Consider the following 27089-nt stretch of genomic DNA (forward strand, 5'->3'; position numbering starts at 1 on the left):
AAAAAAACACTGACCAGGCATGCAGTCAGGAATACATATCCATACTCGAAGTAGAAAAAGCCATCAAAGGCTTGAAATGTGGAAAGGCAGCAGGAGTAGATGATATTCAACCAGAAATGCTGAAGTATGGTGGTATAAGAGTCTTACAGTGGCTGCACTGCATAGTTCAGAAAGCCTGGACTGAGGGACGAATTCCCGAAGATTGGAGTAGAGCTCTCATAGTACCCATATATAAAAAGGGAAATAAAACTGAATGTGAGAATTACAGAGGTATTTCCCTACTGAGTGTTCCTGGCAAGATCTATGCAAGTATACTTGAGAAACGGTTGAGAAGAATTGTGGAAGAAAAGCTTGGTGAAGAACAAGCTGTATTCAGGCCAAATAGAGGCTGTCAGGATCAGATCTTCACTTTACGACAAATAGTTGAGAAAGCGTGGGAATGTAACAAAGATCTATATTTAAGTTTTGTCGATTTGGAAAAGGCATATGACAAGGTGCCAAGAGAGAAGCTATTCAATATGCTGCAATTATATGGTGTCAATGGGGCATTATATCAAGCAATACTTAGTCTTTATTTGAGTTGTAAGTCAGCAGTTAGAATTGAAGGAAGTACAGGAAGATGGTTTAATATTAAATCTGGTGTGAGACAAGGATGTACATTATCCCCTCTGTTATTCATTATCTATATGGATCAAATTATGAAGGAAAGTGGTATTAAACCTGATATCAAAATTGGAGATGTTAATGTCAGCTCTTTGCTTTATGCAGATGATGTTATACTTCTAAATAAATCCGCTACAAGTCCGCAAGATTCTCTGTCTAAATTGAATAGCTGTTGCAATAGATATGGCATGAAGGTCAGCAATTAAAAGACAAAGACAATGAAAATAGGCAGAATCGTTGAAAATGTCAACTGTATTGTGAATGGAGAACCTGTGGAACAAGTAAAACATTTCAGTTACTTAGGCATGATTTTTACTGAAGATGGTAAATTAAATATAGAAAAAGACAACAGAATCAGCAAAGCTGGTATGGTGGGAAGTCAATTGAATAAATTCATATGGAATAAGAGTGAAATCATTCGGAACACTAAATTAGCTGTATACAAGACAGTATTCAAACCAATTTTAACTTATGGATCTGAGAGCTGGGTCAGAAGTAAAACACTTGACCAAAGACTAGAGACTGCAGATATGAGAGTCCTGAGAAAGATTAGAGGCGTGAACAGATGGCATCAATGGCAATATCATATTAAAAATGAGGATATTAGGAAAGAACTTGATATTGTCAGCATCCAGGAATGCGTTAGCAGAGCTAATCTCAGGTGGTATGGTCACTTAAATAGAATGGGAGAGGAAAGATTAGCAAAACAAGTGTTCTCTGCCAGGTTGGCAGGAAAACGACCCAGAGGAAGACCAAGATATAGGTGGATTGATACGGTACAAAGTGCCTTAGACGATAGAAATATAAGATCTGATAATGTTGGAGTCTTGACAAGTAACAGACTGATTTGGAGGAAAATTGTAGATAGGAAGTTAGTAATGATGTAAATTTTTCTTGTAGTACTGTCATATCCTGTACACCCCTTGAGGGTACATGGCAGGAATTTGATGATGATGATGAACTTATTACTGTGGTTATTACGTGTGTTTGTTTAGTCATGAATTCTCTCCAGGTTTCATTGTACAATAAATAGCTGTGGTGACTCCTATAAAGTAAATAAAATATTAAACACAACCCCCCCCAGTCTCCTTCTCCTCTCTTCCTGAGTAAACAAGACAGCAATAAAACTGTCACCATCCTATATGTCCAAAATATATAAAAAAGAAAAAAGCCCAAGTACAGGTAATTCTCATATGATGCGGATGTTAGGTTCCGCAGAAATTTGGCATTATGTAAATCTCGTTATACGAGCCTCAGATCACATAGAAAAAGTAGGGTTATGTTTCGAAATCGTTTTCTTTTCTTTCTTTTTTTTAAATTATAAACAATGACATATCCAACAAAAATGTATTTTTATTTAATTCATGTAAGTTAACAAAACATATAAACTATGGAACAAATACATAGTATAAAAATTACAAATTGTACTTAACTTTATTGCACGTAATGCATAAGTGTTTTAGGCAAAATAAAATAGTGCGTATTTTAATCTTTCATAGTACGAGGATTTGAGGATTAGTTAATAAACATTGGTTTTGTCATGTAATCACCTGATGCATTACAGAGTAATTCTGTCTTTGAATCCAGGAGCTGATCCTCCATTTTTCAAAATATAGGTGTGTTTTTTTGCATTTTTTTTCCAATATAACCCGGATTCATCTGCATTAAACATCTGGTCTGTACTATAAATGTTTATAAACTTTTAGAGCTTTTTGTTTAATAAGATTTCCATCCATAGGAATTTTCTTTTGAGGTGCAATCTTCTATCCAAATCATTAGAGATTTCTCCATTTTTTCAATCAGAATATCGCGTACACGCAACATGCTTTGCACTTATCGTTGACCCACAGTAAACACTTTCTCAGATTTTATGTTCATTTTGTTCGAATTGTTGATTCATTTAGTCCCTGCAAAAACTCCTGGTTTTTCTCCATTTTTCAACCGATCCAAGATTTTGATTTTTTTTTCTTCGAGAGAAATTAATTTTGTTTTCAATGTTGGTTTTTCCCTTTAGTTGCAGTTTGTGGCTATTACTATAAAAATAATTTTTTACACAAAAAAAGCAAGCATTACATGTTGTATATAACTCGCCAGAAAATCAAGTGCTCAGCTTGAGACGAATATACATGATTTTTAATGCACTTTCCTGGCAGAAACGAGGACAATTTTCAACAATAAACGTTTTATACGGTAAACAATTGAGGTATATGCGTGCTAAAGGGTATTTCCCCTAATATAAATTCGCTACTTATAACTACATGCGGGATACAGGCAGACACAAATTTAACGAAGATAAAATTTGATTTTTAAATCGTGCGGTGAAAAACATATGAAAAGATAAAGGGTTACTACAATTTGCAGACAGTATTTTTATCAGAGCCGTGTTGTATAAGTACCACGTTCAACAAGAGTTACTACAGTTTGTAGATCGCGTTATATGAGGGTTACCTGTATAATAAATATAAGCTCCGTGCCAACATTCACGCTATATATCAAATTAGCAACCCTAACCTGTTCACCCAAGGACAAATTCCATTCTCTGTCATCACATCTAGGAGTACAAGTGCCTTGCCCATCTGAATTGGCTTACTATGGATAGATGAGAAGGATCAGTTGAAGAAATACATTCTCTGCCATCATTATAGAAATTTGGTACTGGCAGACTATGTTTTGTATGCTTCTTCGTAAAGGATTAGATGAAAAATCCAAAGTGCTACATAGAATTTGTTGCAAATTGGAAAGATAGTGTTTGGAGTCAGCAGCAGCAACAACAAACACTCACCATACATCAGTAAGTCTAGCTGTAGTAATTTACCAAAAATCTGAGAGTTATTTAAAGGCCAACAACATATCAATTTCTTGATATGCACTCCCAATGGGTGTTCAGGTTACTATGACAGCACTACAGGATTAAGTTTACATTCTTATTAATCTCCTATCAACAATTTTCTTCCAAATCAATCCATTACTTGTGAGCAATCCAATATTGTCATATCTAACATTTTGTGCTTCTAAAGCACTTTGACCGAATCAAACCCCTGTTTTGCTAACCTTTCTTTACTCATTCTATAAGTGGCCATGCCACCTCTTAGATTAGTTAGCTTTGCTGACACATTCTTGAATGCTAATGTCAAGTTCCTTTCTAATATCTTCATTTTTAATATGATTCTGCCATTGGTTCACTCTTAATTTTTCTCAGAACCCTCATATCTGTGGTCTGTAGTCTTTGATCAAATACTGTATTTCTAACCCAACTTAAAATGCATAACTTAAAACTGGTTTAAACTCTGACTTGTATACTGCTAGTTTGGTGTTTTGGCTAATTTCTCTCTTATTCCATATAAATTTGTTCAGCTGGCTATCCACCATACCAGCTTTTTTTCTGTTGTCTATTTCGAGGTTTAATTTCCCATCCCATCTTCACTAAAAACTGTGCCTAAATAGCTGAAATATTTTACTTGTTCTATAGGATTTCCATTCAGAATGCAACTGAAGTTTTCTGTGCTCCTGCCTATTTTAATAGTTTTGGTCTTTTTATTGCTTATTTTCATGCCAAATTTATTACAGCTGTTATTCAATTTAGTTAGTGAATCCTGGAGATTTGCACTAGATGAGTTTAGGAGTACATCCTTTATATAAAGCAAAGAGTTAAGCTTGACATCTTTAATTCTAATGGGTTGATGCCACTTTCTTTCATAATGAGATCCATATAAATAATAAGAGCGGAAATAATATGCATGCTTGTCTTACCCCTGATTTTACATCAAACTATCTTCCTGTATTTCATTCAATTCCAACTGCTGACTGATAACTTAAATATAGACTGTGTATTGCTCTGTATTATGTTTCATGCACCCTATATAATAGTAGTATTTGGAAAAGATTTTCTCTAGGCACCTTGTTGTATGCCTTTTCCAGATCTACAAAAACTTAAGTACAGATCCTTGTCATATTCTTATGATTTTTCAACTATTTGTCTTAAAGCAAAAATCTGATCTCGACAACCTCTATTTGGTTTGAATCCAGCTTGTTCTTCTCCAGGTTTTCCACAATTTTTCCCAACCTCTTCAAGTATGCTTGCGTAAATCTTACCTGGACACTTAGTAGAGAAATTCCTCTAATTCTTATATTCAGTTTTATCCTTTTTTTTTAAATATATATATATAGATGGGTACTATGAGAGCTCTAGTCCAATCATCTTAAAAATTTATTTTTCACTTGGTTAGAGTATAATAAATTTAGTTTAATCCTTTATCCAAGTGTGAGCAAACAAAGTTTGCGCCTGAAAGTATCTTCAGGACTGGGTTAAGGTGGTACAACACCAGGGAAACTCGTTGCAAAGGTGGAGCAAGCTACTAACACTCCTGTCTCAGTATCTCCTATAATGCAAAACACATCTCCTTGTGGATATGTCTGATGTTATGCATTAAGGGAAGGGCCACTACCCAGACTAGTTTCGACCTTTATTGAGGTCTCTTCAGTGGGAGCCAGGCCCAGGTGGAGATATCAGGCATTAGCATTAGCAGGTCATCTCCACCTATAGGAATTGCCAATTGGTGTGCCACCCTTTTTTAATAATTTACTCTGGATTTAGAGAAAGATGTTGAAAGTTTATTTTTCACTTGGTTAGAGTATAATAAATTTAGTTTAATCCTTTATCCAAGTGTGAGCAAACAAAGTTTGCATCTGAAAGTATCTTCAGGACTGGGTGGGAGCCAGGTCCAAGTGGGAGCCACTTGGGCCTGGCTCCCACTGAAGAAAACTCAATAAAGGTCGAAACTAGTCTGGGTAGTGGCCCTTCCCTTAATGCATAACATTAGACATATCCGCAAGGAGATGTGTTTTGCATTATAGGAGATACTGAGACAGGAGTGTTGGTAGCTTGCTCCACCTTTGCAACGAGTTGCCCTGGTGTTGTACCACCTTAACCCAGTCCTGAAGATACTTTCAGGCGCAAACTTTGTTTGCTCACACTTGGATAAAGGATTAAACTAAATTTATTATACTCTAACCAAGTGAAAAATAAACTTTCAACATTTTCTCTAAATCCAGAGTAAATTATTAAAAAAGGGTGGCACACCAATTGGCAATTCCTATAGGTGGAGATGACCTGCTAATTCTTCTGCCTGATATCTCCACTTGGGCCTGGCTCCCACTGAAGAGACCTCAATAAAGGTCGAAACTAGTCTGGGTAGTGGCCCTTCCCTTAATGCATAACATTAGACATATCCGCAAGTAGATGTGTGTTGCATTATAGGAGATACTGAGACAGGAGTGTTGGTAGCTTGCTCCACCTTTGCAACAAGTTGCCCTGGTGTTGTACCACCTTAACCCAGTCCTGAAGATACTTTGAGGCACAAACTTTGTTTGCTCACACTTGGATAAAGGATTAAACTAAATTTATTATAGTCCAATCATCATTGGGAATTCGAGCTTCTGACCAGGCCCTCTGAATTATGCACTATAGCCACTGCAAAACTTTATACTTCCATACTTAGCATTTCTGGTTGAATATCATCTACTGCAGCTGCCTTTTCATATTTAGAGTTTTTGATGACTTTTTCTACTGAAAATTTTACGCATTGTTCTGTTACTGCTTGGTTTGTTTAACAGTCTTTCAAAGTAATTACTCCAGACATCTAGGATATCCTTATCTTCAGTTTTCATGTCACTTATCCTCTTTAATTTTTTTAAAGTACTCTCTCCTCCATTTCTAAGCTTCATTTTTGCCACCTTTCTGATATATTTTCTATATTCTTGCCAAAGTCTTCCCATAACTTTTGTTTAGCTACTTTTACGCACAGCTCTTACATTTTTCTCTGTATTTCTTTTAGGGACTTATTTGCTACTGAGGTATGCTTTCTTCTTTTCCAGTACTGCTTCTTTAACTTCTTGTGTCCACCATTTTGTTCTTATTTTTCTATCCTTTCAAACAACTTTACTACATAGCTCCTTAGCTGAATCAATCGGTGTCTTCTCAGTTTGCCACTAAGACTCCCACGTTTGGTTCTTGTTTTCAATTTGTTTCATTTTTTTTTTTCAGTAATGTTTATATAGTTGAGTCTATAATATACCCGTAAAAGCTGCTAAACTTTAATTCCATCTTTTTAAAACTTTCTTACATACAGTTCTTTTCAATGTGATATCCAGTTTTATTCTGCTTATCACTAAATAATGATCACTTCCAATTTCAAATCCTCTGTACACTCTCTTGTATCCTGAACGAGCATCAAGATATCACTATCAACAGTGACATAGTCAATGAGGCTTTTCTTATTTCTTTTCTTCTCTCCATGTGAACTTGTGAACATCTTTATGTTGAAACATGGTGTAAGTAATGACTAATCCATGTAGAAGAATAATAACATTCCATTATGTTAAGGACACATCAGAAAAGATAGCTAAAGTTCTCTACGGATGTGATCTCGTTGCCACTTTTAAACCACTCATGCAACTAGTTACCTTCATCCATTCTGCTAAAGATCAGCTTTATCCTCTTACACATTCTGGAGTGTATAAAGTTCCTTGTTCCTGCAGTTTGCTATATTTTGTACAGATTGGAAAATCAGTTAACATCTGCCTTGAACAAAAATTACATCTGTAATCATCTTAATGGCAAGTCAGGAGTAGCAGACCATGCTCTGGGTATCCTTTCACATATGATTAAATAGAAGAAGATATCTGTTTTATACAGAAGTTGATAAGGTCTGAAAAATTATTTTTAGAATTGGCATCTACTATTAAGCACTTTACAAACTTTGGCAAATTAATTAAAATATTTGCATTGATTTGCCATAGATCCAGGAAACAGTCATTCTGAGACTATGTAGTCTGACTTCTCCAAATTAACTTTATGGTTATCTGGCCCATAGCAAGTGCTATGTTAGAACATCAGTTCTGTTACAGTTACAATTTGAGTTGTTTTTTCTAATTTCATTTAGTATCTGTGTCTTGTTATAGTTATATTTTGTGCTCTGAAGATGCGGGGTGGAAAACTAGCGAAATATTAGAAAATTCAATAAATTAATTTATTTTTTCCCCTTCCTAGTGTTTATATCATGAAGCACTATTATGAATCTCCAATTTTGATATCAGGTTTAATGCTACTTTCTTTATAATGTGATTCATATAGATGATGAATAAGACTGAAGCTAGTGTACACCAGTGGCGGCTCATCCACAAGGGCTGCATTGAATGCAGTTCTTGACTTGCACCTGATTTTTACATCAAAATGTCCTTCTATATAACTGGGATGACCTCCACATAGCCTTATAAGGAATGTGGAGAACCACCTGTGGCGCCTACATAATCTCCAGTCTCATGACATAATCTCCAGTCCATGGTGTATCCCTTTTAGATACCTAAAGGGATGCACCATGGAGAAGGTGCTGGAGATACCAAACAAGTGAGAATGGCTGGTAATTTGTGATTTATCTTACCATTGTGGCTTAAATCACCCTGTAAAATGATGGTACAACATGACATAATTTTATGCCAGCTGCAGCTTTGCTCAGTTAAACAAGGCTCCCATTGTTTTCATCAGGGAAACCACGGTGACTATTCTATCCCAAAGCACATCTGAACTCAACATCAGTGGAGTTCAAGATTGGTACTATCACCGTCAGAAGTATCAATGGAAAAGAAATGGAACTAGCAGAAAATTTGGATAAGTAACAGATTGACATAATAGGCATGACTGACAAAGAAGACAAAAATAGGTGAAATCTTTCTAAGCAGCAAATACAAAATGTTATATTCAGGCAGTAACAATTAGGGAAAAGGAATGGCAGGCAGTATCAAGTAGAGTGATATGGGCAAATATTATGGTGGGGGAACTGGACAAAAACTTGTGCCTGTGGTCTTCCAGAAGGTTCTGTTAAGGAAGAAATGGGGGGATTTTTATTAGAGAAGTTTGACACAATGAAATAGGAAAAGGTGTTGGAGAGCTAAACAGCAGAGTAGAAACTGATTACCAGCCATATAGAAATATTTTGGAAAAATTTGGAGAAAAGAGCATAAATTGTCATAATAGTAAGTGCCTGCTGAATTTCTATTCAGGACATGGACTAGTTTTTACTTGCACCATGCTCCAACATTAAGATCTGTGCAAATTCACATGAAGAGAAGATGCAAATAAGAGTCTCATGGACTGTTATACTTGATAGCAATGTTTTCTCACTGGTTCAAGACACAGAGTATACAGAGGATTTGAAATAGGAAATGATCATTATTTAGTTTTGAGAAGAATAAAAGCAGATTTCATATTGAAAAGAAGAGTGTGTAAGAAAGTTTTAAAATGAATCAAAGTTGAGCAGCTTTCAGAGGGAAACTGTAGACTCAAATACACAAACATCATTCCAGAAAAAATGAGTTTGAAAATAAGAACCAAATATTGGAGATTTATTGCCAAACTCTAAAGAAAACATTGATTCAGCCAGGGAGATATGTAGTGAGGTTGTCTGAGTCCACCATGACAGAACTCCTTGGCAGAGTCAGTAAGTTAGAGATGATCAAATAAAAGAAGAAAGCATGTCAGATTCCTGATAAGTAAGTCAACTTGTGTTCTTAGAGAATATATAGAAAAATGTAAGAAAGCAAAACACTGTATAAAACTAGCTAAACAAAAATAATGCGAAGACTTTGGTAAGAACATAGAAAAATATATTGGGAAGGAGGCAACTTATTCTGTACGCTATTGAAAAAGCTTAGAAATGGAGGAAAGAGTGCTGTAAAACGAATGAGACAAAGGTAGCATGAAAACTGAAAGATAAAGATATTCTAGATGTCTAGAATACTTACTTTGAAAGATTGCTAAATGAAACAAGTACAGGGGTGGTCTGAAAAGTTCTTGGCCTCGACCATATATGGCAATACTATCAGCAAGTTTTTTTTTTTTTTCTAAGTTGGTACATCTGTCATAAGCATCCATGTGAAATTACAAGTCATTCTATCAAGTAGTTTGTTTTATACAGCTGTCTGAAGCAAAAGTGTTGTCTGTATCCCTTGAAATGGATAAAATTGAGTATCGCGCAGTTATAAAATTCTTTGTAAAAGAAGGTTTAACACCAAAAGAAATTCATTCGAAGTTCATAAAAGTTTATGGGCACTCTTCTCCTTCATTTTCGACAATTAAGAAATGGGCTGCCGAGTTTAAACGTGGCCATACCAGCCTTGAAGATGATCCACGTGAAGGACGTCCAAAAAGTGTAACAACACCAGAAATCATTGATCAAGTGCACGATATGGTATTGGATGACTGTTGAGTCAAAGTGTGTGAAATTGCTGAGACTATAGGCATTTCAAAAGAACGTGTAGGATATATTTTGCATGAAGAATTGCATATGGAAAAACTTTGCGCAAGATGGGTGCCACTGTTGCTCACAGTAGATTAAAAATGCACTCGCATGAAAATCTCTGAAACAGTGCTTGGAGCATTTTAATAAGAATAAAACTGATTTTGTGCATCGATTTATTACTATGGAGGAGACTTGGATTCACCATAGCACACCAGAATCAAAACAGTGGACAGAAGCCAGTTGTTCAACGCCAAAGAAGACAGTCAGTTCCATCAGCAAGAAAGATCATGGCATCAGCGTTTTGGGATATTAAAGACATTTTGTTTATTAATTATCTTGATAAGGGTAAAACAATAACCAAGGAATATTATTCTGATCTTTTAACCAGACTAGATGAAAAAATTCATGAGAAAAGACCCAGTTTGCAGAAGAAGAAAAATCATCTTTCATCAGGACAATGCACCTCTCCACAAAGTGTTTTGGTAATGGGAACATTAAGAGATCTGTGCTATGAATTGTTGGAACATCCACCCTGACTTCTATCTGTTCCCAAAACTAAAACTCTTCCTCACTGGTCAGCGTTTTTCTTCGAATCAAGAGGTGATTGCAGCTGTAGAGGGGTATTTTGCAGATCTTACTGAGAACCACTACAGGGATGGATTAATGGTACTGGAGCATCGCTGGAATAAATGTATTAGCCTTAAAGGAGATTATATTGAAAAATAAAAATAATTTTGAAAATATAAATTCGTTTTTTCATTGTTAGGCCGAGAACTTTTCAGATCACTCGTAGTTTGAACTTGGTGATAGAAAACTCCCAACAGGAATGCAGTCAGGAATACATATCCATACTTGAAGTAGGAAAAGATATCAAGAACTTGAAATGTGTAAAACACTTATACCTCCAAATATGGGGATATAAGTGTTTTACAGTAGCTGCACTGCATAATTCAGAAGACCTGTCAGAGGGCTGAATTCTAGATCTCTCATCCTTAAGGATATAAAACAATGAAATTACAGAGGTATTTTCCTACCAAGTGTTCCTGGTAAGATTTATGTATGTATAATTGAAACATATCAAGCAATAGTCTATTTAAGCTGCAAGTCAGCAGTTAGATTTGGAGTAGGTTCAGGAAGATTGTTTGATTAATCAAGTGTGCGACAAGGGTGCACATTATCTATGCAGATCACATTATGAAGGAAAGTGGTATTAAATCTGATATCAAAATGGGGAATGTCAATCTTGAATCTTTACTTTATGCAAATGTTATACTTCTGAATTAACCATTAAGAGTCTGCAAGATTCTCTGACTAAATTGAATAAGTAACTACAAATTACTTTTGTAATAAATTTGGTATGAAATTCAACAATAAAAATAGAAACATTGAAAACATCAACTGTATTCTGAATGGTGAACATTTAGAACAAGTAAAATATTTCAACTATGCAGGGCACAGTTTTAAGTGAGGATGGTGGATTAAATATAGAAATAGACAGCAGAATTAGTAAAGCTGGTTCAGTAAGATGTCTGCTGAATAAACTTATACAGAATATGGAATGAGAGAGATATTAGTCAAAATGCTAAGCTTGTATACAAAATGGTGTTCAAACCAATTTTAACATTTTCCTTATGAATCAAAGTGCTGGGTTAGAAATAAAACAAAGACTGAAGTTAAATTAAGGGGATAAAAATTCCTTATTATTTTACAGACAGTATGCGAAATTCTGAGATCAAAAACTATGATCTAAGAGTTTCATGCCGAAGAACTATCTGCGAATTCAAGCATAAGTGAACACCTGGTAGTACAACACCAAGGCTACTCGAAGGAAAGGTGGAGCAAGCTCCCCTCACTATCCTTGATATTTTCTCATAATGTAAAATACAGAGTGTGCCAGGCTGCTCGGATATCTGGGCGAGCACCAAAGCAATGGCAGACAGGCATAATAATACCAGTCTTCAAGAAGTGAGACCAGAAGGATTGCAGTAATTATCATGGCATCTCTCTCTCTGCTCAGCCTGCCTGGGAAAGTGTATGCTAGGTGCTTGGAGGAAAGACGGTGCAGGAGCATAGTTGAGTCAAAATTCCAGGAAGAACAATGTAACTTTCGTCCTGTAGAAGCACATCTGACCAAATCTTCACTTTAAAGCAAGTCTTTGAGAAATCTTGGGAATATGCCAAGAATGTCTACACGTGTTTTGTGGACTTGGAGAAGGCATATGACTGGGCTCGGGATAAGCTTTGGCAAGTAGTATGGAGTGGATGACCAACTATTAGCTGCCATCAAGTCCCTGTACGAATGTCCAGAATTTTGTGTCAGGGTAAACAGCACAAAGTCTGAACCTTTCACAGTCTCCGTTGGCCTCTGCCAAGGGTGTGTTCTGTCACCCCTCCTTTTTATAATATTTATGGACTGGATTGATAGGCACAGCCGAGGCAGTAAGTGTGTCAGAATTGGAAGATGTAGCATTGGGCATCTGCTTTTTGCAGATGACCTAGTTCTGCTTAGCTGTTCCACAGATGACCTCCAGCAGACCCTGGATAGGTTTGTAGCTGTTTGTGCAGACACCAGAATGAAGATCAGTGTGGCCAAAACTGAAACATTTGTGGTCTCAAGACAACCATCCCAGTGCACTCTACATGTAAGTGGAGAAGTTTAAATACCTTGGGTCCATATTCACAAATGATGGAAAATGGGACGTAGAGCTAGATACTCGAATTGGCTTAGCAAGCTCAATATTGCTGGACTTGGCCGTTCGGTAGTATTGAAGCAGGAGTTAAGCCAGAAGGCAAAGCTGGCTGTCTTCAATACAGTCTATGTCCCCATCCTCACCTATGGTCATGAGAGTTGGGTAATGACCAAAAGAATGTGGACACGAATCCAAGTGGCTGAAATGAGGTTCCTTCAAGGGATTGTGGGGCTGACAAGACTCGACAGAGTCAGAAGCTCTGCAATTCGGGGAAAAACTCAATACTCAACCATTGCTTCTCCATGTTGAGAGATCACAGTTACGTTGGTACGGGCACCTGGTCAGAATGCCACAAGAGAGGCTCCCTCAGCAGGCCCTCTTTGCCAAGCCAGAGGGTGGAAGGCCAAGGACTCGCTGGATTGATTATATCCAAAACCTTGGGTGGACACATTTGGGAATCCCACCAGAACACCTGAGCTTAGTGGCAGAGGATCGTGACCATTGGAAGTTCCTCTTGCAGTTGTTCCCCTACAACCCAATTAGGATGTCCTTGAAGGTCCAAAGGTGGGCCTTGAAGATGTATGTATGTAAAACATAGCTCCTAGGAGATGTAATGCCAGAAAGGTGTGCCCATATATCCCCTTAATTTAATTAACTTTGCCAGAAAAAATAGCCGTTTGGCTTTTTATCTTAGTTATAATATATGGGCACACCTTTCTGGCATTTGTATAGTGAAGGTATGCAAGTTCTTTTCACTTAAACTTTGATATCATCTAGGTCTACCTACTCACTGATGATACCTCAAAAAAGGTTGAAACCGGTCTGGGTAATGACCTCTCCTCATAATGTAAGGCAGTATTACATCTCCTAGGAGCTGTGTTTTACATTATGAGAAAATATCAAGGATAGTGAGGGAGCTTGCTCTACCTTTTGCTTCAAGTTGCCTTGGTGTTGTACTACCAGGTGTTCACTTACGCTTGGATTTGCCAGAAAAATAGCCATTTGGCTTATTATCAAAGACTGAAGTTGTTTGCAACTCCATCAGTGGCAGACTTGTTTTTTCAAGTCTGCCACTGAGTCTAAAGTTTGCTTCTTGTTTTCAAATGCTTTTTTTTCCCTTGACAGTTTACCTCTGAAAGCTGCATTTTTAATTTTTATTCTGTTCAAAGCTGAATGGTGATCACTACAATTTCAAACACCTGTATACTCTTCTCCTAAACCAGGTGTTAACCGTCATCAATGATAACATAATCCATCACTTTCTTATTTCTTGCATTATCTCTCCATGTGAATTTGTGCATATCTTTCTTTGTATTCAAACATTGTATTAGCAATGACTGTTCCATTTCCTAAAGGGAAACCAGAAATCCTGCAAATTACCATTATTAATTTTGCTATTTTCTTCAAGAAGATATCTGAGGTATGGGAAACAGCTTTCATATTCAGCCTTGTAGTTATGCTTCATCTCAGGTTAAGTTTTTTCAGGAAGTGTTTGTTTATTCAATTTCATTTTCAGCATTAAATCAGTTGTGGTTTTCTGTCATACTCTTAGTTTCTCCTTTTCTGCCATATAATGAAAGATTTTGCTCACCTCTTTTCTGTAACTTGTATATTTTTGTTGCACTGCTTTTCCAATATTAGCTCATCTCCTTAAAACAGGGTTTAAAGAAATTTTTTTCAAGGAATTGATGAGCATAATGGTAAAATGTTCCCTAATTTCCAGATATCCTTCCATCTGGATCACAATTTTGACAGAAAATAATAACATATATAATTAATGATAGTTGAGCAACTACCAGTTAATTAAAATAAAATGTTTCATAATCTGATCTCTAATAGTTAATACCTGCTAAGATATTTTAAAGCATTGCTTATATTTAAATTTAACATGTTTCTGTATAAACTTCAATTGCTAACTGATAGTATGTAACTTAAGTATAAACCATATATTGCTTGGTCTAACCACATTTACACCATATGAATTATCGATTGTACAGTTTTTTCTTTGGTATGTTATATGCTTCTTAAGAGATCTACAAAATTTGAATACATATCCTTGGAGCCTGTGTAGCTCAGTAGAATTGGCATTTGCACTCTACCATGCTTGACTGCACGACGAAAGACTTTGGTTCGAATCTAGTTGCCAACTAGAACATTTTCTTAGCCCTTTTCTTGACCGGTTCCCGAGTTAGTCGATCTCTGGCATGGGAAAGCGGGTTTTTTTCCCCAGGAACTGGTTTATCGTCCTGTAAACTGAAGAAAATTGGCCGTCAAACCCACACTATTTTCAGACATTAAAAAAAATATTGTGTTAGGGATCACGAGATAGTGGCACCTACTAGCCGCCTTCTTCACTATGTACGGATTAATTAGTGATAGCCTTGGGCCAGCTATCTCCAATTGGCTACCAGTGGAGATTGAACTGCCCACTCAGTCTCCGAGAGTTAGATAGGGCTAAAATGGCTGCACCTACTCCCTATGCAGGAACAAAAAGGTGTTAGCTGATAATAAAAAGAATAATCCTTGTTATATTCCTGATTTCTCAGTTATTTATATTGAAATAAAATCTGGGCTGACAACCTTTATTCAGCCTGAATATAGCTTTTCCTTTATCAGCAGTATTTCTCTTGAGTATGCTTGCATAAATCTTGCCAGGATCATTTAATAAGAGTATTTCCCTGATGTAATTTTCATTGTTTTATTCCCTTTTTTTTTTTGCAGATGGGTAACAGTGAGTGTGTGTTCCAGTCATTTGGAATTCAACCCTTTGACCGTGCTTTCACAATTATTTAGTGTATTCACATTAAAGCTAAATATTCTACTGAAATATTTCCTGCACAGGAGTGCTTAAGGGTCAGAGCTGTATAACTGAGAAGAGACCTCCACATAGCCTTTAAAGAAATGCAGAGAACCAACCAGGGCTTTAGGCCTAATGTCCAGTCCTCACCTTCTCTTGGTGCACCCTATTAGGTATCTACCTGGATACTGAATGAACGAGGATGAGCTGGCAATTTGAGATTGAGCCGACCAAATTGCATTCTTATTGGCTTAAACCAAAATATAAAAATGATGGTACAACATGACAGAATTTCATGCTGGCTGGGGCATCACCCAGTTAAACAAGGTCTCTGTTGTTTTCTCCAGGGAACCAGGGCAAACAGCAAAAAGTCAGCTACTAGAACAAATCCTAAAACACAGCCCAACTCAACATCACCAGGTGTGTGGTACTATCAACATAAGAAGCCTGAATGGCAAAGAAATGGAGCTGGCTGAGGAATTTGATAAGTACCGATTCACATAATAAAGGCGACTGAAAAAAAAGAAAACTGGTGAGATCTTTCTGAGCAATAAATACAAAATGTTATTTTCAGGCAATGACAATCAAGGAAAAGGAGTAGCAATAGCCACTAAATACTGGGCTAATCTTCTTGAATGGCTGGCAATTTCAAGTATAGAGATGTGGGCAAATATCAGAATGGGGAACTGGACAATGAGACTTATTTGTCTATGGCAAATAAGTCTCGTTGTCCAGACTGCCTATTGTCCCACAGAAAGTTCTAAGGTAGAATGGGGAGAATTTTTTTGAGGCTTTAGAGAAAGCAACTGACACAATGAAAAAGGAAAAGTTGGTCCTTGTTGGAGATCTAAATAGCAGAGTAGAAAATGATTGTCAGACATACAAAAATATTTTGGGAAAATTTGGAGAAAAGAGCAAAGCTAATAATAATGGCAAATATCTGTTGGATTTCTGCTCAGGACATGGACTGGTTATTACTAACACCACGTTCCAACATAAAAATGTGCACAAATTCACATGGAGAGAAGAGGAAAGGAATAAGAAAAGTCTCATTGACTATGTTATTGTTGATAGTGATGTTTTCTCCCTGGTGCAGGCCACCAGAGTGTACAGAGGATTTGAAATTGGAAGTGATCACCATTTAGTCTTGAGCAGGATAAAATTGAATTTCATATTCAAAAGAAGAACATGTAAGAAAGTTTTAAAGCAAATAAAAGTAGAGCAGCTCTCAGATATGAACTGTAGACTAAAATACACAAGCATTATTGAAGAAAGGCATGTGTGAGATTGACTGGAAGGATAGAAAAATCAGAACTCCATGGTGGAAACAGGAAGTTAAAGAGGCAGTGAAGGAAAAAGAAAGTATATCCAAAGTTCCTGGCAAGTAAGTCAGCTTGTGCTCTAAGAGAATACAGAGACAAATGTAAGAAATCTAAACACTTTGGAAAATTAGCTAAACAGGGAGGAATTTCATAAGAACATAGAAAATAAATATTAAGAAGGTGGCAAGATATTTTGGATGTTATTGAAGAAGCTCAGAAATGGAAGTGAGAGTGCTTGCTATGAAAGGAATTAGAGATGATAAAGGTGACATTAAAACTGGCAAAAAAGATATCCTTGAAGTTAGAGATAAAACACTGATTACTTCGAAAAATTGCTAAATGAAAAAAGCAGTGATAGCACAGTGGTAAAAAAAAAAACACTCAACAGGCATGCAGTCATGAATACATATCCATACTTGAAGTAGAAAAAGCCATCAAAAGACCTGAAAGGCAGCAGAAGTAGATAACATTCGACCAGAAATGTTCAAGTATTATTATTATTATGTGACACCTTCAGAGAGTCCAAAGACTCTTCGAGCGAATGTGTGCTAACAGCATCGAACGATTGATTCCCTTCCAACTACTAACTGCGCTCAAACTTGTTAACTTTTTTCATGAACCATTAGTAGCAGAGGCTCTACCAATCAACCAACACGACTGCACTGCATAGTACAGAAGGTCAAATTCCAGATGATTGGAGTAGAGCTCTCATAGTACCCATATATAAAAGAGAAATAAAACTGAATATGAGAATTACAGCAGTATTTCTGAGTGTTCATGGTAAGATTTATGCAAGTATACTTGAGAAACGGTTGAGAAGGATTGTGGAAGAAAAACTTGGTGAAGAACAAGCTGGATTCGGGCCAAATAGAGGCTGTCAGGATCAGATTTTCACTTTACGACAAATAGTTGAGAAATCATGGGAATATAACAAAGATCTGTATTTGGCATATGACAAGGTGCCAAGAGAGAAGCTATTAAAAAAAAAACTGCTACGGCTATATGGTGTCAATGGGGCATTATATCAAGCAATTTAGATTTGAGTTGTAAGTCAACAGTTAGAATTGAAGGAAGCAAGAAGTTGCTTTAATGTTAAATCTGATGTCAGACAAGGATGTACATTATCCCCTGTGTTATTCATTATCTATATGGATCACATTATGAAGGAAAGTGTTATTAAACCTGATATCAAAATTGGAGATGTTATTGTGAGCTCTGCTTTATGTGGATGATGTTATACTTCTAAATAAATCTACTATAAGTCTGCAAGATTCCTTCACTAAATTGAATAACTGTTCTAATAGATATGGTATTGAAGGTCAGCAATGACAAGACAATTAAAATAGGCAGAAGCATTGAAAATATCAACTGTATTGGGAATGGAGTACCTATAGAACAAGTAAAACATTATGGTAAATCGAATATGGAAATAGACAAAGCTGGTATGGTAGGAAGTCAACTTAATAAATTTATATGAAATAAGAGAGAAATTGGTCTGATCATTAAATAGCTGTATACAAGACGGTGTTGAAACCAATTTTAACTTATGGATCTGAGAGCAGGATTAAAAATAAAACACTTGACCAAAGACTAGAGACCACAGATATGAGAGTCCAGAGAAAAATTAGGGGCGTGAACAGATGGCATCAATGGTAATATCATATGAAAAATGAGGATGTATATATTAGGAATGAACTTGACATTGCTAGCATGCAGGAATGTATTAGCACAGCTAATCTCAGGTTGTAGTCACGTAAACAGAATGGGAGAGGAAATATTAGCAAAACAAGTGTTCTCTGCCCAGTTGATAGGAAAAAGACCCAGAGGAAAACCAAGTAGGTGGGTTGATATGGTAAAAAATGCCTTAGAATATAGAAATATAAGATCTGACATTGTTGGAGTCTCAACAGGTAACAGATTGATTTGGAGGAAAATTGTAGATAGGAAGTTAGTAATGATGTAAATTTTTCATGTAGTACTATTATAACCTGTACACTTCTTGAGAGTACATATCAGGAATTTAATGGTGGTGAAGGAAAAGAAGAAAGCATATCGAAAGTTCCTGGCGAATAAATCTGCTTGTGTTCTTAAAAATGTAAGAAAGCTAAACACTGTGTTAAACTAGCTAAATAAAGGTCATGGTAAGACTCAAAAACATAGAAAATAAATATCAGGAAGGTGGCAGAATGTGAGGATTGTAGAAGGGAAGCTTGGTGAAGGACAAGCTGGATTTTGATCAAATAGTGGCCGTCAGGGTCAGATTTTCACTTTACGACAAATAGTTGAGACATCATGGGAATATAACAAAGATCTATATTTGAGTTTTGTAAACATTCAAAAGGCATATGACAGGTGCCAAGAGAAAAGCTATTCAAAATGCTACAGATTTAATGGTGTCAGTGGGGCATTATATCAAGCAATACAAATAAACAGAGGGGGATAATATACATAATGTATATTATCCCTCTCTGTTATTCATTATCTATATGGATCTCATTATGAAGGAAAGTGGTATTAAACCTGATTTCAAAATTGGAGATGTTAATCTCGGCTCTACTTTTCTCAGGTGGTATGTCGCTTAAACAGAATGGGAGAGGAAAGATTTGCAAAACAAGTGTTCTCTGCCAGGTTGGCATGAAAAAGACACCCTAATGAAGACCAAGGTATAGGTGGATTGATACAGTAAAAATTACCTTAGAAGACAGAAATATATGATCTGAAAATGTTGGAGTTTTGACAATTAACAGATTGATTTGGAGGAAAATTGTTGATGGGAAGTTTGTAATGATGTAAAATTTTCATGTAGTACTATCATAATATCTTGTACACCCCTTGAGGTACATGTCAGGAATTTGATGATGATTGATTACATCCCATATATCAAAAGATGATCATTGTTAAGTTTCTGCCAAGTTGGTGTGTGAAACACCCAGATGAAGACCAAGGTATAGGTGAATTGATACAGTAAAAATTGCCTTGGAAGACAGAAATATATGATCTGAAAATGTTGGCGTCTTGGTAAGTAACAGATTGATTTGGAGGAAAATTGTTGATAGGAAGTTGGTAATGATGTAAAATTTTCATGTAGTACTATCATAATATCCTGTACACCCCTTGAGGTACATGTCAGGACAGTGGCGCACCCAGGATTTAATCTTTGGGGGGGGGGGGAGTTGAACGGATAAAAATATTTTTATCCGTTTAACTAAAATGAGTTAAATTTCATTCATTCAATAAAATTCATTAGGTAATTATAAAAATGTATGTATATTATGTCTGGGAAAACTCCCATGTTACTCCTCTTAACAAACTATTATAATTACGGCTATTTTGCCTGCTTCTGTTTAGGAGTGCCCCTGTTTAAATGTCATTGGCTATTTACTCACGGATTCTTAAGGCATTGTAGATGTAAATTTACCATAAGGTATATGTAGCATAAGGAAGAGAAATTTACACATACCTTTTTCTGGGTGTTGCGGCTTTTCTTCTTTCTGTGATGTCCAAAACACTGAGTGTGTGTGGGGGGGTGTAGGCAATTTGGGAGATTTAAAATAGAAAAACCCGGGGTTTTTTGAGTAATATATATATAAACATATATATTATATTATATAGGGTAGGAAAGGGTGAAAGGGTTGAAACCAGCAACTGATCTTTCCCCTTCCCCCCCCCCAATCCATATAAAAAATCAGTTGCTAGTTTCAACTCTTTCACCCTTTCCTACCCTATATAATATGTATGTTTATATATATATATATATATATATATATATTACTAAAAAAAAACGGGTTTTTCTATTTTAATTCTCCCAAATTGCCTCCCCCCCACACACACACTCAGTATTTTGGACATCGCAGAAAGAAGAAAAGCCACAACACCCAGAAAAAGGTATGTGTAAATTTCTCTTCCTTATGCTACATTTACCTTTTGGTAAATTTACATCTACAATGCCCTAAGAATCTGTGAGTAAATAGCCAATGACATTTAAACAGGGGCACTCCTAAACAGAAGCAGGCAAAATAGCCGTAATTATAATAATAAAAATTTATTTAAAGAATAAAATCCAGTTTTCTTTTCTTTTTACAAAGCCCTTGAATTATTTCAGTCGTGGTTACATTAATCTCTCTCTCTCTCTCTCTCTCTCTCTCTCTCTCTCTCTCTGTGTGTGTGTGTGTGTGTGTGTGTGTGTGTGTGTAGCAAAGCCAGTCCGTTCAATCGTAATTGTGTCATGGTAGATCTTAAATAGTTTTTTAAAAGGCGTAAGTTAGAAAATGACCTTTCACTGATGCATGTTACCGGAAGCGTTGCAAATATTTTTAATAAGTTATAGATGTTAGGATATATCATTTTGTCACACTTTGAAACTGCATCAACGGCATTTTTGCATGGAGCTATTGCAAACAGTTTTTTCAAATTTCTTATACCACAACTTGAATTCGGCATTCAAAATTGCTGGATTTGTATAAGGCAAATTACCGGCATAAAATTCACACAATTGACGAAAATCTTCCATTGCACTTGCTGTTGGAGCATCTTTTCAATTTGGTAGAAGAGAAAAATATATATTTCAAAATGTTGCGGTGTCGAGTGAAGCGTTCATGAAGTTAAGTCAATATTTGTTCAATAAATGGAATGAAATAGTTCTCCTGAAATACTCTTCTACAGAATCGGCTGGAACATTTGACCTTAATGTTTGTTTTGATGAAGTCCTTGGCTTTTTAATGTCAATATTAAAATCATTGGCTTTTATCCATGCTTCATTGTAAATATCTTTAAATGAAGAATCTGGTGTTTCATGAACGGTATTTAATTGAGCCACAACATCATCAACAAAATTTAGGGCAATTAAGAGGTCACTATCAGATTTTTGCATTATTTTAGACAATGGTAAAGTGCACGCAAATATTTTTTGCAAGCTAAATAAAGATATTCTAAATCTTAAAAGATATTAATATTATAAACAACAAGGACATCCTGTCTTTTAGAGGTATTGAAAAAATTGTGTACCTTTTCGATTATGCCAGTGCAATTTCTTATTTGTCACAGATATAGCATTTCCAAGTGCCAAATTCAAACTATGTGATGCACATGAACATATAAAGCTTGTCGATATTATTACATAATAACATCTCCAGGTAGTCCAAAGACATCGAGGAAGGCCACCTACTCTACAACTCTCAGTCTTCACCAACTACAATCATCATCATCTACACCAACGCTTTCTACTGCCAACCACTGCCACTAGTATTTTCACAGACAATCGCAAACATCTATGCCCACAGCGGGATTCGAACTCGCAGCCTTTTGGCTGGAGAGTTGGCCAACCAGGCCAGATATATAGATAAAAAATTAAATTCTATGGATAAAAATTAAAACAAAGTTTTAATTTTTATTAAACAAATAAATAAAATGATATAATTATGTTACTATTTACTTTTAATGAGATGAATGAGCTTCTTGACCTTGCAGAGTTGCTGGATTATCTGGCTCAATATTGGTCAACTTCAGTCGAAGATCGACACACACACTAAGACGAATTCTGTATTTTGTTTTTATTTGAAGGAGCGATGAAAATCGTTTCTCACAAAGATAGGTTGTAGAAAACTGCATGATGATTTTCAACTTCAAATAATTCGGGAAATTCACTTCTTGCTGAAGGCGAGATTCGGAATCGAGCCAAACCACGATCACGGAATTGCATTTTAAACTCGCTGTCACTTGAAAGCTGAATTAGCTGCTCTTTTTTTCGATAACAAAAGGTTGTTCTCGTGACTGCAAGCCTGAAATGGATCGTGAAATCACAGAAATTTCTTATAAAAAGTTATTCGGAAAATGTTTCCAAATTCTGTTTCCGAGTTTTGAGGTGAACACAAACCCTTTCCCGGTGGTTAAATTCTAAACTAATAAGTTTCAGAGCCCTATACAAAATAACCAATTGTATTTACCTTTTGAATACTATTCGGAGAAGCTCCAAACCTCCCCGTCCCTTTCATCATGCGTTCGTAATCAGGCTACTGTTGATATTGACTTTATATACACATTCAAACCTGTAAACAATCGTTGAATAATAACACAATGTAGGCATAATTACCATAAAGGGAGAAAAGTCACAAAACAGAAAAATGTTCCTACAAAATAACCAGCTGTATTTACCTTTAAATGCAATCCACTGGTCAAGTGTCCAGAAAATCGGCAAATCTTTCCTTTCGTTCAGCGTATTAATATTATCGCATTGCAACTGATGGGAATTCTGTGGATTCGTTACAGATCTTTCTCTTCAGAAACTACACACAAACTGCCATTGTAAGCTTGTTTTGTATTATCACTGTCATCTGAGATATTTTTCCGTTTAAAGAAGGTACCAATGTACTTATCCATAATTGAAATACTGTACTTACTTGCATATAACTCTCGCCCCTGATTTTACTTTTCGAAAAAAAAGAAATTAAAAAGTTTCGCATATACCTCACAAATGAAAAAAGCTGAAACACGTTCAGAGCAGGAAAGTGTTAAAATTCGTAAACCTGTTAAAACTTATATATTGTGAATGTTGTTATGGCAGTTTCACATATTATTGGAATTCGGTTGAAGAGAGGTTAGCATTTCAACTCAATTGTCAGCTTGCTTTTCGCGCGATTTCCGAAAAATATATAAAAGTATTACTTAGTACTTCTGAAGATATATTGAGCCTTGGCTGAATGAGGAAAACCTTCAACAATAGAAATCAATAAACAAGCAATTAGTTGAAATGTGATCATGTGGACAACACATGTTCACTTCAAATCTGACAAAACAGCAAGGGAAGGTGGAAGCAATAAAACCACATTGTTTTCCACTTCACCCCTCTTTTATTCGTCATTCTGCCGCTACAAACGGAGGGGTCAGGCCCTTGCACCCCTCCCTGGATGCGCCACTGTGTCAGGAATTTGATTGATTACGTCCCATATATCAATGATCATTGTTAAGTGTCTTGTTTTTGCTGAACCAATTTGCTATTTGCTTCAGTAATGGATTATAGGTCACTTTGCTATCTGTATCATTTGTTAGGAAACCACTTTCTTGAAGTATTAGAAAAATTTGCTGAATAAATGAGTTTTCCTCTGTCAGTATGTAAGATTATCATATTGTAGGTAGAAGAATAATGTCTGCTCTAGTTGCATCTAAATCCTCAATGATTGTCAGATACCATGATCCACAATATTATTACAGTTTAGTACCCATTAGCTGCATTCTTCCACATTCTGATACTTATCAAGTTAATTTGATAAATTATGTTTTTTGCATCTAAAATACCTCCTACATCAATACTGTGTCAAGGATGCAAAAGCATTTTTCTAGTAATATTTTCAATAGATGCTCATTTTGCTGCTCACAAAAGTACGAGGATATTTTCTTCAAGTTTTGCAAATTAAATAATCCAGCAAATATGCATGCACTTGACAAGCATGATCTTGACCTTTAATTTGCATTATGGTTGACTCACTACAACAACAACAAAGTACAATGCTATGTTAAAAAAAAAAAAAAAGTTTATACATTTGACTCTTGCTATAGCAAATGTGTAGGGAAATTCAGGAATAGTTTATTCAAGTGGATAATTTGCTATATTGAATTTCTTCGAGACTTTCTTCAAGACTTTTCGTTTGTTTGCTACAGTGACTCGACTAATTCTAAATGTGCAACAAACCTATTTCTCCTAAGAAGTATTCATCTAAAAATATTATTTTATGTGAATTTTATTATATATTAATTGAAAATGATCTGGAAAATGTCCTCCATTGATTTTTATTTCTTCTTCTCTAATTGTAATGTCTAATTTGCATTTCTATTTATAGGGGTTTTATTCATCTTGGAGCAGGCCTAAGTGTAGGACTCAGTGGACTTGCAGCAGGATTTGCAATTGGAGTTGTTGGAGATGCTGGTGTGCGTGGAATAGCACAACAACCGAGACTTTTTGTAGGAATGATCTTAATTCTTATCTTTGCAGAAGTATTAGGGCTTTATGGACTTATTGTTTCTCTAATTCTTATTACAAAAGTAACTGGAAGTTGAAAATTTTTATTATTTGTCAGCAAGAGTGTTCTTTCCCACAAAGCGAAGCAAGTTTTTAACTGTTTCAGTTGTTTAATTTTTGGCATAGCTGATTTGCTTGATAAAATGGATATTGAATTAAATTTTGAAAATGAATATCATTTTATTTTGGTTAATATCCATATTTAATTTAATGTTTTCCTATTTCTCTTGTCACACATTGGGATATTCTGTCTACCTCAGATTATACATTAATTTAAGATGGTCAATGTTAATTTTTCATTGCTGTCTTGAAAAGATTTATTTTCTATTCAAAGTGCAAAACATCTTTTGGAAATAATATTATTAGCATTTTAAGTATAAAATGCCTTTATCCAATATTACTGTTTAAAAGAAATGTTAACTATATAGGTTATCCAGTTTTGTATTATTGAATAATCTGTTTAAATATCAAAGAACTGTGTCTTCTGCTATTTACATTCCATAATCAAGTGCCTTAATACTCAAAATCTAAACTATTTTCATTGCTGTTTTTATCTTTGGGGAAGCTTTGTATCAACATTTCGAAGAATGTATATAAACTAGTCTATGTAAATATTCCAATGTTATTTCACTGTTTACTGGCCAGTATTTTATTTTTTAACTACAGGCTATAATTAATTCAGATTTAAGTCTGCAATGTATAGATATCAAATTTGAATTATTTTTTTTTTTATTATGGAACTGTAAATGCTTTGAATATTTAAAAAAAAAAAAAAAGAGCTGTAAAAAATTTATTTACTGATGTGAAATTTTTCAAAAATTTAATTTGTTGTCGTAATGGTACAGTTACAATACACTTTTTTAACTGATGAAATTTATCATTTTCATGAAATTTATATTGTGAAATGTTAAATATGAAATTATACACATAAGATTTGAACTACATTCAGTACCAAAGATTAAAGTGGACCACTCTACTAGTGAACATTCATTAATAAATAACAGTATTTTATATAATTCGTTAATCATTTACAGAGATGTATGTTATTTAGAAAATTAAAATCTCTAGTCAAAAATATTGTTTTACTTCAGTTGAATCTTATCTTTTTTTTTTTTTTTGTTTCATCGATTAATCATTTATCAGTGCCTTCAAAGGGGTGTGCAAGATGCTATGATACACTGCACAATTAAATTTTTGTTATTACTAATCTGTTTTTTAAAATGTTTACATTTTTAATTTCTTTTTTAATTAAAATTAACAGATTTTTATTTTTATTTTTTTTAAATCTTAAAATTTAAGTTTCTAAATTGGTATATGGGATATGTGATTCTGAAGGATATAACCAGTGGTACCACAAGGATCAGTGCTTGGTCCACTGTTATTCAGTCTGTACATTAATGATATTGGGAGGATTTGACAGGTGACATGCATCTATTTGCTGATGATGCAAAGATAGGTAGGGTAATCAGGAATGCTGCTGATTGCAATCATTCTCCAAGTACTGCAGTACAGATTTAGATATCCAGTGCTTTATTATATTGGTGGGATTATGCTAAAAGAAACTGAACAGGCTATGGATCTTGGAGTGTTAGTAGATAAGAAAGTTAAGGTCAGGTCATTTCAATCAAATGGTGAGCTAGATAGGCGCTTACAGAGGTGGAGGGTTCCTTCCCCCCCCCTCATCCAACAAAGTTAGGATTTTCGTCTCAAAACAGGTAAACTAGTCCCTTGAATGCATGGACCTATAGACATAAATACTTGCTTTTAGGTGATGTAGCTGTGTGCTGGTTGCATTAGTTCACTGTGGCCTCAAATCAGGGATTCTGCCATCCAAAGAGCTGAATGGGTTGAAGAAAAATGTAATTTTAAAAGGAACATGCTACAAGCTTTTATTTATATCTTGCACATTTCAGAAATTGCAGAATACGATAAACAATGGTGCGATTAAACTGCATTTTAATGTAAAAAAACAATGTACAATGGCTAACCACAATACACTGTCATAATAAAGTAATACAATATGCTCTAGCAACATATTTTACAGCCAGCTTTATTTAAGAACTAAATAAAATTCTTTCAGGTAGTTCTTGGATATCATCTCATACTGGTAATGAAAGGTAACACAAAATTTTCCACATACAATAGTGAATAAAGAAATCAGCATTTTGGTATGAAATGTCTGTAGTGTCGACACACGATCATAACTCATATCACTAATAGTTTTATAATCCACTGTCACTATATCAGGTTCTATGAACTTTTTTTTGTCAGTTGCATTCAAGGAGATATAATCCTAACTAATATTTTGTA

General features: G+C 35.3%; 1 protein-coding gene across 1 annotated transcript in view; it reads left to right on the forward strand.

The window, feature by feature from the left end:
• The window catches only part of LOC150105807 (V-type proton ATPase 16 kDa proteolipid subunit c-like), a 51876-nt gene extending 26022 nt beyond the window's left edge, over window positions 1-25854 (forward strand). The window contains exon 3 of the mRNA XM_090393597.1: window positions 24601-25854. Coding sequence (XP_090249723.1) covers window positions 24601-24817 — 217 coding nt within the window. The 3' untranslated portion in view covers window positions 24818-25854. The remainder of the gene's footprint in view (window positions 1-24600) is intronic.
• Window positions 25855-27089: the final 1235 nt, after the last annotated feature.

Source organism: Typopeltis vanoorti, chromosome 6, assembly GCF_054136105.1.
Source record: "Typopeltis vanoorti isolate ZY-2024b chromosome 6, IOZ_Tvanoo_1.0, whole genome shotgun sequence".
NCBI lineage: Eukaryota > Metazoa > Arthropoda > Arachnida > Uropygi > Thelyphonidae > Typopeltis > Typopeltis vanoorti.